The 13,318-nt window shown below is 40.8% G+C and overlaps 1 protein-coding gene across 15 annotated transcripts in view; it reads right to left on the bottom strand.

Annotated features, from left to right (window-relative positions):
- Positions 1–12,783, bottom strand: part of ROBO2 (roundabout guidance receptor 2) — a 444,791-nt gene extending 432,008 nt beyond the window's left edge. For all 15 annotated transcript variants that reach the window (XM_071563317.1, XM_071563336.1, XM_071563371.1 and 12 more), the window contains exon 1: positions 11,852–12,783. In XM_071563317.1, coding sequence (XP_071419418.1) covers positions 11,852–11,906 — 55 coding nt within the window. In that variant the 5' untranslated portion in view covers positions 11,907–12,783. The remainder of the gene's footprint in view (positions 1–11,851) is intronic.
- Between the last annotated feature and the right edge of the window lie 535 nt (positions 12,784–13,318).

Genomic DNA, 13,318 nt, shown 5'->3' with positions numbered 1-13,318 from the left:
GTTCAGGAAGGTACTTTCCAACTTCACACAAAATTTGGCTTACATACATAATGTTTTTACACTTATTTTAATTTCCTCAAGGCTCTTGCTGAGCCTGGCATAAGATTATGGATCCGCAGAACTTTATCTATGCACACAAAATTCACCAAGTAATCCTGCCAAAGCACAAAGTTTCTTATAATAGTAGTCCCCTCACCAACACTGCTTTTCCTCCAATCCTGCCTATTACTTCAGTCCTTTCATTCCTCATATTCAAACAACATGATTAGAAAACAACAATCTAAACCAGCCAGAGACAAATTAACAGGAAACAAGCTGGAAAATAAACTAAATCAGCTTACAATAAAACAAGACAGAACAAAGTCTTCAACTGTGAAATATAAGGAGCCAAACAATATGAATGAAACGTGGAATACAGACAGAAGTAGCAGAAAAACAGCACAAGGAACAAAAATCTGTAAACACAAGAGCACATTTTTCTCCATGACCCAGAATAAATCTGGAAGTTTTAACTTCAGTGATTTCTGTATAATAAGTATAGGTGTTTCTCATTTTCTGGCCTATGCAGAGGAAAAAGTTCTAGAATTAGAAATGCAAAGCATTGACAGTGAGAAGATTTCATATTTGAAACTTGACAAGCAAGCTACTCCCGTCTTTCATTAAAGCAAAACTCTAGGAAACAGATTTTACAGGAGGGAGAAAGAAAAGTGTAAGAAACAGTCATAGATTTGTTTCATATCATGACAGGAAAAATGTATGCACATCTGCCTTTCTTACTTCTTCTTGTCATTATCGTAGCTATAAGCTGCTCCTTATTTAAAGAGATCTATATTAGTTAATCTGAAATAAGTTTGTTCTATAAATGAATTGGGCTCTGGAGGACAGATGAGTTCCCTGGAGAATGATCCTTCATTCAGCATGTTGAATGAAGAGGGAAATGTAAGAACAGAAAAGACATACAGCTAGTCATCATGCAACAAGAGGTTTCCTCTCATTTCAGACAGGTCCACAGCTACCAATTCTTTCCTGACTCCTCCTCCCCTAGCACATTTAGATTCCTAGAAACACACAGCTTAGGAGAGAGGGAAAGGAAGAGGAAGGACAGGTAAAGCTCAGTGTTTCACCACAGCAGTGGCTGCTCCCCACCAGCCCCTGTCCCAAGCCAGCAGTGCTGAATTCCCTTCTCCTCTTTCTCTTTCATAATGCAGTGTGTCAGGACTATCAAGTAACAGGAAGGAAAATTATTACTGGAAAACAGATTTAATGGTTGATGATTCTACCCTTTTCATCCTCTTGGACCTCAAAAATTGCCTTGTTTAAAATGTCAGGTAAACAGCTGCAGCAGCAGAAACAGTTCAACTCAGCCCCTCTTCCTCCACTGTTAACAACTGCACACCTCTCCCACCACCAGCCGTGTTCTTAGAGACCAAATTTCACTATCCCTTCTGCCATGAGAAGTTCCTGAGTGGTACTGAGCATATCCTTTATATTAACATATTAACAGTTAATACGAATATGCCAACTAATGTCCACGTGCAGCAACACAACCGTGTCTGCTTTTCCATGCAGTTCTCAGCAGGAAGGAGGACTCAGCAGGAAGAAAGACAACAGTGCTTTGGGGATAACACTAAAGAATGACTGAGGCAACATCTGCTGTAATTTATGAGGGAAAATTCTTGGTCTCAGCACTTGCAGCTTTCATGGAAGTAACTGAAAACTCAGTTGTACTGTGGATGGTATTTAAATTACTCCTAAAGTCTCTGTGGATCAGGAAGTAAAAAAAAACACCACACACAAAAGAATACCACACACGTGCCCACTCCCATTAGCAGCCTGTAAGATAAGGAGAGTTCTCTGTAATTTAGCTTAGAACTCTTCCATCTTCATCTTTCCCCTGGGGTAAATTCAGCCCTGACCTAAACTGACAGAGATTCCATTAAATTACACTGGACTGAATCCAGTACTGCCAGGTCACCCAATAGCCTTGAAAATATAGGTGAAATCCATTTTGTTCCAATGGGAGTAACAATCTTTTTAATTTGCTGCACTATTTTTCCAAGTGCATCATCACTGAAGTTCTCTATCATCTGCATGTCGCTAAATTGAGACAACATGATTTTCTAGGCTGGTAATGAGGCCCTTTGCCACTCAGCACTTATTCCTGTTAAGGAATGATACAGAGGCCTGCTCTGTTCACAGGCAGTCATGTTTCTACAGCCCAAATTGCAGTTCTCTTAGTCACATGCTTTTGATTGCTCATTCACAAGACTCACACACAACCTCTTCATTGCTTTAAGACTGCTCCTTATGTAAGCTTCATTAAGCATTGGAGGAAAGAATATATTGTCAATATATTCATCCTGCAATCAGTTTCAAGGGAAATCTGCCATAACTCTCATGCTTTCAATAGTTAATTAATATAGACAATATTGACTAATCACTTATGCCTATTATATCATCTAGTCACATAAAACTGTTACTAACTGCAAAGGTTTTAAAGTAGCCAGTGACACTTGGGTAAGCCTGGTTTTAGATCATTTTAGGACCTGATGGTCAAGTGATTCTTGCCACAGTCCACAGTTAATTGAAAAAGCAGGATTCTGCAAGTGAATAAAGGGTTTCACAAACTAGAGCAAGAGTAGCATGATTGCAACATTAGTCCCTGAATGCTTCAAGAACACTGAATATAATGAAGTTTGAAAGAGTTTTCAAACAACTTCAATATCTTGCATCAAGACTGGCAGGTCCACTATGAAGACTCTTTGCATACTTTTCTAGCCTGAGCAAAAAACAGAAGGTATCAATCATTCAGTTTTAACAGCAGCTGACTGAAGCTATTCATTGAGCATCACTACCACTGTGGCCCCATGAATAAGTCTCAAAGTCTTCCCCACATCTTTTTGTTCCTCTGAGTGGACTCTTAACAGCACAATTTTTTTTTTACTTTCTGAATGGCTTGGAGAGATCAGCTGAAAAGAAACACCATTAGTAAAAACAAAAGTTTTCAAAGAAAAAGTGGGAACAAAGCGGACATATTAGAGACAACTTGTGATTCATGGCCAGTACTGTGCTTTGCCCCTCTCTTTACCTCAATACACTTTTGCGGGTTTACTGCTGGGTAAGAGTAGGGCAGACTATTGCACTTCTCCTAGCAACCAAAAACCACTTAGGGGGAAAAAAAGGCATGTTGTCTGCTGAAAGGGAGAACATAGAAATTTGGGGTCATACAAAGCCAGACATATGTTCTTTTGCATTTCATTCTAAATTGAGCAGTTGTCAAAAAAGATTCAGTAAATAATAATAATAAACAGTTCTGGTTTACACTGATTCATATTTAATTAAATATCTGTTTGTCTACTTGTCACACATTTCATTTGCCTCTAATTCAGTGTTCTGATGGTTCTACTATTGTTTAGAGTTTTGCCTTCAGGGATGTAAATTCTAACCTTACAGTTTCTAAAGTTATTTTCTTTAATTATATCTATCCACACTCTAATGATCTCTCCACACAGGCTGTTTTAGGGGTTTTTTAATCTAGATGTACACACACAGAAAATTATTCTTTAAATCTTAGAGATTTAAAGACAACAGCATCAAAAGACAATTTTATCATACAATCCTCCTATTCCAAATGCTGGGATTTTACCCCATAGGTAGGACTTGATCTTACAGAACAAACTGTCTGGTCTTACTAGGTAAAGACCACATTGCACAATTTAAGATGATGAGTCAAATTCAAGCAGAAAAAAACAACCATGGAAGTTTGCTATTCAAACATTCATCTGAATACACAAATCACATGGACTATCTTGAAATCAAACCTTTTTAATTTGGTAATGAAAGTGATGCAATAGATCAAGGATAAAATGCAGCCTCCAGTATTTCTGATAGATAACTCCCCCCCTCCCCCGTTCCCCCCCCCAAGTGCTTTGTTTAATAGCTGTTGCCTTGATGCAAAACAACTATTTTAGTTAGTCCCCTGAAATCGTCTTACATATCATAAAAACATATATAGAAAACCTCCCAGCCAATCTATCACACCACTTCTGCAGTGTACCAAGTTAAAGCCAGCAAAGACCTTAATTCACCACATCAAATTACAATTTAGTGTTTTCTTGCAACTACTCCAAACAAATCTGGACTAAAACAGTTTAACAGAAAAGCTTATTCACTCCATGGGTAAGTGATGTAGAAATGACACAGCAATGATGAAAGCCTAAACATGCTGTGTATGAAGCAACCCTGAAGTTTTCAGGGATCAGCACTATCATGTTAAGCATGACAGCAGTGCTTGCTTTGCTGCCCTGTTCGTTCCCTGTGCTACCTAACCCAGTCACATGCTCTGAAGCCCAGCTCCTCTGCGAAGTATGGTAGCCCTCTAATCCATCAAACCAAGGACCTGGAATTAGACCCCTATCCCCCTTCCTCTTGCAGCTTACAGTGCAATTTCTCTCCCCAGAAAACTGTCAGAGCAGGGCAGTGCTGCTGTACATGCAGGACCAAAAAGCATCTCCAGGCCTTGAAGGTGACATAATGCAATGAGCACAAGATTTCGTCTCTGAAAACTGAGAAGGAAGATGTGCCCACAGATCTTTTGTCTGTAACCTCCACTATGGAGTGACAATCACAAAGAAGATCAAGTTGACTAAGGAAAGGAAATGCAGGTGAGAAAAACATACCTTTTCCAAATAGCTCTTAGTCTAAAAGCTTTCCTATGTCATTTGAATTTTCCATAATGCTGACAGGAAGTAAACTATTGCCCATCCTTTAGTTACAGAGTTCTCTTCAGGATAAAAGAAACTGTTAAAACTAACCACTCTGTTTGTCAGGATGAAGTTGTTGGTGCTACAGGACATGTGGATCTTGAAAACTACACACAATGACAGCTTGAGAACCCATTATCATAGGGCTTCTGCAGCATTAAAATACTTCTTATAACTGTTTCTTAACTCTTGCTATTTTCACAGCATTAAAAAAGTACCTCTGGTGTCCTGGCATGAACAGTCCCACCATTCACTATGAATGAGAAACAAGCTGACTGATGTCAGTTACCTGATGTTTTGGTTTTAAAAGGTTAAATTTTTTCAACTCAGTTTCTCTTGCAATCAATGGCAACTGATTAATAGAAGTGAACTGCAGCTCACTGTGTTTTACAACTTGCTGCTGGCCACTTATTCTTTACTTATTTGTCCAATCTGCATTTATGACAAGCACATTACAGAGATGCTCATCTTGCCCTGGCACACTACACTGAAGCTATAGGGGCAATGCCTAAATACAAATGAAAAGACCATATGCTGCAACCGGCACGGTGGCACAATCATCCAGGTGAACTCTAAGGAGTGTGACCATACTTAGCTCCTGGCAGCCACACTCATCCTACTGGGTTACTTCCATATATCAGACCAAATAAACTGTTCTCCAAATTAAGCTGAGAAAAAGTGATGAGAGAAAATAAAAGTAAACTATAACAAAGTACAAAATAGTACAATGACAGATTGCTGTCCTTCACTGAAGGACATTCTTCAGACTGAAGAATTCTGCTGGAAGTGAAAGGGTACAATGAAAACTCAGTGACAAGGGTAATTCTGCAAGCACATACAATTAAGGTTGCTACAATTAAAGCTCAAAGTCAAGCTTTAAATAGTGTCTTAGGCATTGAGCACCTATAAATGATGAGGAATGAATCTGGAAACACTTTGTGTTTTTCTAATCATTCACAAAGGGAGGTAGAATGAGTATCTCCATAACTGGGACAAATAATAGCATGAAAAGTCTGCAATAGCACCTGTAAGCACACAATCTCAATAGGCTGCAAAATACACACTGGAATCATCAGATTAAGTGAGCTTCAGTTATCAGCAAGCCAAAGACACAATGTATCCTGGTAGAAAAAGCAAGATAAACAAGGAAAAATGTTTGCCAACCTATCTAGTACATAACCAGAAAGTTCTCTCAAAAGCCATTTAAACAGATATATTAACTCAGGGATCTGCAGATAGTAACCTTTGCTTAGTTAGTTTACCAAAAAAAAAAAAAAAAAGGAAAAAAAAAAGATTTGCTCAGCCAAAACCCTCAAAATAAAAAATAACCGGGGAAGAGTGGTATAGAACTTCAAGGCACACACTAAAGATAGTTCTGCCAGAACATTGTTTAGATTAATACCCTCACATCAGACTTGTCCATAATCCAGAGACAAATCTCAATTAGGCTTGGCCACCACAGCACATTGGCTCAATATCCATATCAGCAGGTTATTACATGAGTACTACTGGTTAGTTTGTCTATTGCTGTTCATGTATTTATTGATGAAGGTTATTATTTTAATAAAATTAAGAGTGCATGTTGGATCTTTTCCATGGGAGCAAAGCCAAGATAAGCTGCAGAGATGGAATTTAAAAGCCATTTCTTACTTCACCAACTTTTGACTTAAAAAAATATTAAGAATGCCCATCCTCACATACACAACCCAGCACAAGAAGCATTTCTGGTAACAAAGTGATACTCCGTACTAGTAAAGAAAGCAATATAGCAACAAGAAAGGAGTAAGCAGAACTGAGGCATCAACATGCACTTGTACCCTCCAGTATTTGGGAGTTGTGCCCGTAGAAGGATGTAGCAACAAGCCAACCTAATCTTGTAATATGATTACATTACATGAACTAAGAAGAGAGCCTTTACTTATAGTAAGTCAAGATATCATCACCTGCTTTCATGGTCTTTCACACAAAGGACTCAATAGGAAAAGTGTTACAGATTTCAGTGGTGCTGAATCAGGACTTAAATTAACAGGGCCTTGTTTAATTATCCACTATAACAACAAAAATTATTAATCATGAATGATTAGCAGTCATTTTGTTACAGAAAAGGTTTGAGGTGAGGACAACACTAACAACTCAATCTTTCTTCTTGACATGTGAGTTCAAGGGCAGAGTGTCCAGAATTTGCATTATGTAGTAGAAGTCAGGTATGAGAGCAGAAGTCATAGTGAGACAAAATATATATCTGCCAATCTTGATTTCTATACAATTATTTTGCAAAGATCTCATAACTAACAGTTATCTTTTCAAAGATATGAGATCTTTTCACAGATCTCATAACTAACAGTCCACATGACTATCCTGTATAAATGCTATTCTCAACATTCTTGGACAAGTAGCGATTTAAGATCAGATTCCACACTCTTCTATGTACCAAAATGTAAAGGAATCGTTTTGAATATAAAAGGCATGTGTACTGTAGAAATATAAGTGCAAGAAACCCCAGGTAACAATAAGTATTCTGTAAAAACTCAGCAGTCACATGTAAGAGATTTCTGTCCAATCAGAACCAAAAGGTAACACATTTATTTATTTGGCAAGAGCAAATACTTGCTTTCTTGTGCCTTCCTCTTCTTGCAAAATGAAGGGATTTCTACAGAAATGTATAAAAGCACACCAGTAACCCAGCCTCTTGCCAAGAGACAGCACTGATGATTACTAAGTATCCTCCACAAGGTTGGTGTGAGAGGTGGTGAGCCAGATGGCAGCCACAGGAAGAGCAACCTCTGCCATGCCAGCTGAGATAACAGATAAAACCTGACAGCACTGTTCCTCTTAGGTGGCTGAAACAGAATGTACAGAACCTGTTAGCAATCTATTTAGCTGAGAGCAATATTTGAATAGCAATTCAAGGGTAGCAAATGGCTAAAAAGCCATTGCATAGTCTTTAGTAATTTCCACTAAATGATTCAGGAGCGGACAGAGCATGTCTTGAATTTAGGGCTACGAGCCCACAAAGTATACCTATGGAAAACAGCTCCTGGAAATAGAGTTGACTGGACAGACTAGCCAAAGCCTCCATTTCCTCTCATCACATTTTTTGGCATACCTCCTTGGTGCTTTTATGTAGCCTTAAACGTACTTAAATCCTTTTAGTATACTTTAAAGGTTACATATCTTCAGCCTACGTTGCTAAAACTTACTTTGCTTGAGCAACATCAATCTCATCATTCCAGAAAGTTCCTAAGGAAAGGATTATTGTAATAAGTGCAACTCACATAAAAGTTTTAAACCCCCTATGCCAAACTTCTCTGAAAGATTTGTGGGGTATCAGATCTTTTTGCAGAGTTCCGAATTAGCAAAGACATAGAACATATTATTTGGATTTTCACATTACTTTTCAAACATTCCCATCTCTGGAGGTATAATGGCAGGGTTTTCTCATTGCCTATCTTCTGCACAAAAATATAGCTGGTTGCAGTAACAACTTCCGAGACAGGAAGGAAGGAAAACAAAATCTTAAAGCTAATTCAGAAAAATTATTCATTATGGGCATAAAGTCATCCCTATTCAGCAAAGTTTTAAAGCATATGACTAACATGGAACACATGCTTACATTCTGATTAATTTCAGCAAGATTCTGGGTGAGAGATGGAAGCACTCAAAATGCCCTGCAGAATTTACTACTATGGAAGAACAAGATAAAGGAAACAAAATTGCAAACTCTCTACTTGGGAATTTTATTCTTAATGCACTAAAATGCACACATTCCACAGCAGCAAAGGTTATCCATCAACAGCAAAATTCACATGAGACATCAAGACCCTGTCAGCTCAAATACCCACTGGAAGAATATACTGTAGCTTTATATGTAAGCCATGTTCTCCAATAGGTAACAGGGACCTGCACAAGATCACAGATGTGTAGTTCACTGGCATGAAGAAATAAAATAATTTTTTTACAAAAAACCAAAAAGAAATACAGAATGCTTCAGCCACCCCACCATTTCAGATGCATACTTTTTATTAAGCAAATAAGTGGGTTTGATATATACGAATATGGAGATAAAATGCTGGTTTTACAGAACTATTCTCATGTTTCTTTAACACCATCACCTATCCAAGACCATCAAACTTGCAGTTTTCAAGGGACAATGGCTAAAAGCCAGCGCTGACATAAAAGGTTGTCACTTTTATTGAAAGCACTTATGAGTCCTACCAGGGCAGAGTTTGGCCCACTAAAACCTGTGTTCACATCAATTATGAACTTTTCTCTTAATATTTTTTAAGCTTTATTAATGACTTGAAGAAAGACAACCAAAACATACAACAATGAAAGAAGAATCAATTGAACAGTATTAAAAAAAACCACAACACCATGTAATCAGCTCTGTTAACTCCATTAGCTACTGGTTTATTTTATGGTACAAGAATCTGTCTTGCTGGATGTTTTGTTGTTTGAGAGGTTTTTGTTGGTATTTTTTTCCCCTAAGAACATCAACCAAGATTGGTAGCCCAAATCAAAGAGAATTAAAATTATTCCCTGAACAGACTGCCAGAATAGGGGCAGTGTTGCAGGATAATCAAAAGCATAATAATAATAAAACCTACATATGTGTATGCATCACATATTTCTGGCACTTTCATAAAGCTTTGCAATTTTAAGGTACCATAGAAGCATGGACAGTGAAAATAATTTCAAAAGAAAAATATTAACTTTTTTTCTATACCACTTGAGAATCACTAAACAAAACTGACATCACAAGGGAAAGGATGGTCAACATGCCTCAAATGCTACAGTGTCTGTGTCTAGACCTCATGTCAGGAGAATAAACAAAAAACCCAACCAAACCCAACAACAAAATACCCCAAACAACAGAAATGCATTGAGGTAACTTTCAAATATATAAAATAAACCAAGGACCTTTTAAACAAGTGGGCTGATAGATTTTACCTTTTCTTTTTTTTTAAACTAAAGCACTAAAAAATCATTCTGATGTTGATATAGATCTTTTCAAAGCAACTAGTGGTATATGTCACCCTAAGATGTGATCGTAATTACTATGCTTCTAAAGAGACAAAGGCACTGCTTGCCAAGCTTGCCTGCCAGTATTTCTTCAAAGCTACTTGTTAGTCATTTCGACAATAACAGCTTATCTTTACTTGGTCATGATGTGCTATCCGCAAAGCTCTTTATTTATTTATTTTAGAGAGTTGTTAATGTAGACAAACTTGACAGTCTTTGCAATATCTTCCTACAAAAGAGGAGGATCGCTTCCATGCTGGGAAGCTTCTTGGCATTTTTTTCTAATGGTCCAGCTATAAATTAGCTACGTGCTTCACCTGCGCACCCCCACCCTCATCCTATAAAGGCTAAACCAGAACAAAGGTTCTACTTTTGTTCCCCATGACAGAACTCGAATAAATTATGCCTTGCTCCTGTCGTTCCAGCAAGATGGTTAATTGCATTTGTTTCATATATCTCCAAACAGCCTGGTACATTAATTACATTCTGTAACACCAAGCTCCTCTGATTCACTCTGTCACTTCCACTGAGCACTTTAATTGTATTCCTACATACAATTTTAAACACGTACTAATAATTACATTGCTACAACCTGATGTTCAGAGTTTGTATACAAAGGTATCTCCAATATCACTGGGCTTAAAGTTAAGGATCTTATGTTACAGCAAGAAAAATAGAGCAAACATACAACTATGACCACGATGATAGACACACATGTTCTATTAAATCCTTTCACAGTTAAAACTTCCCTCTGTTTAGTATGTGCACGCTAAACACAGAAATTTTCTTATCGGTTGACCAAACTGAACATTAAACTGCACAGCTTATGCAACCAATGTAAAACTGTACTTGAACGTCTCCCGCTTCTCGCCTATTTTGTCTCCTTTCTTGCTAGGGAGTGGTGGAGAAACACCCAAAGCAGCCTGTGACTGCGAACAATAAAAATCCAGAGCCCTCGCCTGGGGACTGATACAGTAAATGCTGTGAGCAGCTTCCTGGGACAAAGTTTGCTCTGAAAGAAACGCAAAACCGGCCAGGATTCCAGACATTAAATTCACCTCAAGCCTAAAGGATTGTTTAGAGTTGCAAATAGTCAGTCCTTGGAGCACTACAGAGCACTTGGTGCCAGCACGCACTCCTGGAGAACTGGATGCTCGCTTAGTCGTGTGCTTGAACTGCAGTAGCGCATCCACCGTCTGCGCGGCTGCACAGCGCCCACCCTACTTTGAAAGGCAATTTACCCTTGCACTGAAGTTCTCGCCCTGCTAAACCGTACTTCCCCAGGATGGTAATTTACAGCTCCCCAGCCATTACTTAAACTCGAAAACCGCATGAAACGTTGCAGAGAAGACCCCAAAGAGGGGGCGTAAGGAAACCCACCCTTTCCCCAGACGCTGTTGAGCTTCATGTAAAACACTCCCTCCGGAAAGCCCGGAATGAGGGGGAAGATGCTGGGAAGACCCTCCGGCCCCACCTGCCCGGCACGGCGGAGGCGGGCGGAGGTGGAGCGGGGTGGTCGGTGCTGCGCTGCCGCCACCCCGCGCTCCCAGACCGCCGCCCCCCATCCCTCCGTCCCTCCCTCCCTCCCTCCCTTCCAGCGCTCGCCAGCGCCGACAGAGGCGTTGAGGGACTCTGGAAATCTGCCAGTTCGCCTCACCTGGAGCCGAGGCAGGGCTAACCTATTTATTTCATCAGCTGCCTCTCCCGGTGGAAAGTTTAACAATAGAAGGCGGCAAAGTAATACCAGTTACAACAGCTCCCCGCTTTGCCTTTCTCCTTCCCGCTCCCCATTAACATGGTAGTTTTTCCTCGCAAGCTCAAACTGACATTCTTCCATTCATAAGGTGCTTTTCCATAAAGTTAGGGGACGGGAAGGACTGCTTACTGAAAACATGTATTCTCCCTTTTCCAACCCCTCCCTCCCCAAATACCATTTTTATACCAGGAACAAACTTAAGGCTCTGTAACGTTAAAGCTTATAATGCCGTCCATGTGCTGCTCCAAATCAGATTCAGATGAAGGGGATTTCTGCACAGAAATGACATGTCTAAATTAAGAGAACTTACCATAGACTTGGAAAAATGCAAATCCGAGGAGCAGGAGTGGCGTCAGCAGACCCATTTTGACATATTAAACGCAATCCCGATCGCTTGCGAGACCAATTCCACAGAGATAAAAAAAAAGTATCCAAAGCCAGTAAGAGGTAGGTCCAAAAGTTTTCAGTTTTCTAGCAGCTACTTAAAGTGGAAAAGGAAATCTTGAACTCAAAAGCTGCAGATGCAAAGGTCTTGAATCTGACACTTTTAGATCCATACAGATTAGAGCAGCGAGCGAGCTCCAGAGGCTTCTGCTTTGCACACACGCTCCTTCCTAAATTCCCACCAATCCAGCCCAAGCAGAGGAATTATTCAAGTGTGTCTAAGACTCTTTAAGATCCATGGCAATCCAAAAGCAAGCTCTTTCTTCGGAAGACAAGGAGAGACTGAGAAAGGACCTGATTCCTAGAAAGTGCTCCACAAACTTCCCGGCACTTTGCAGGAAAACCATTGGCTTGGATGGGCTATTTTGCTTTCCTCTCGCCCTCCCCCTACCCCTTTCTTTCCCTTTCTCTCCCCAAATCAGTTCAAGCTGCAGAGTTTCTCACTTAACTTCCATAATAGGAACGCCCAGGCAATGTGCTACACGGGAGGGGAACGGCTTGCTTTCTCAGCATCCCCTTCGGAAAAAAAAAAAAAAAGAAAAAAAAGAAAAAACAAAAAAAGTAAAATAAAGCAGTGTCCCCTACACCTCCCTCCTCCCTGAAAGCGGAGGGGGAAGTGGAGGAGGGCAGGACCCCGGCGCGGTGCCGCTCCTGTTGCCGAGCGGTGGCGGCGGGGGATGCCGGGGGTGCGGGGGATGTGGGGAGTTCGGGGCGCTCCCACTGCCGCGGCTCTCCCGGGCGGCCCCGGCGTGTCCGCCGCTCCTCTCTCCGCTCCTCTCTCCCCTCCTCTCCCGCCGCCTCCGCCTCCTGCCGCCGCGGACACACCGGCTGGCAGGGAGAGGGAGGAGAATGAGCGCGACTCCCGAGGCTGCCTGGGGAAGGGAGGCTGCGGGGTGTGGACTAAACCACTGCGCTCCACACCCACGCGTTCCTCTCTCTCCTCCCGGGGTAGGAAGATGGGGATGGTGATGCCAGGAGGCAGCCGCAGGGCAGGGGATCAGGCTCGCTGCCTCCCCTCTACAGTTGGGTGTAGGTAGGATTTACATGATTGCTCCTCACCGCTTCCCCCTTAATGGGCAGCTAATTTTTCGGTAAGTGATTTCATGGAACTGTTCTCTAATTATTCATTTTCCCTCTCGCGCGCACACGCAGGCGCTCGGGAGTGAGACTCTCGAAAGGATATTCCCCAGGGATTTCGCTGCTGGCCCGATCTATGGAAAAGGAAGGAAAGGTGGCAAATAAAATAAAACACAAAACAAAAGATGGCACGTGTCTCATAGAGCCTGGGGGACCGGCGGGCTCTGCCGAAACCCAGGAGCCTCCAGTCTCCTGG

This window comes from Pithys albifrons, chromosome 1, assembly GCF_047495875.1.
Source record: "Pithys albifrons albifrons isolate INPA30051 chromosome 1, PitAlb_v1, whole genome shotgun sequence".
Classification (NCBI taxonomy): domain Eukaryota; kingdom Metazoa; phylum Chordata; class Aves; order Passeriformes; family Thamnophilidae; genus Pithys; species Pithys albifrons.
The sequence above is the reverse complement of the archived record's forward strand: the minus strand, read 5'-3'. Positions and strand labels throughout refer to the sequence as shown.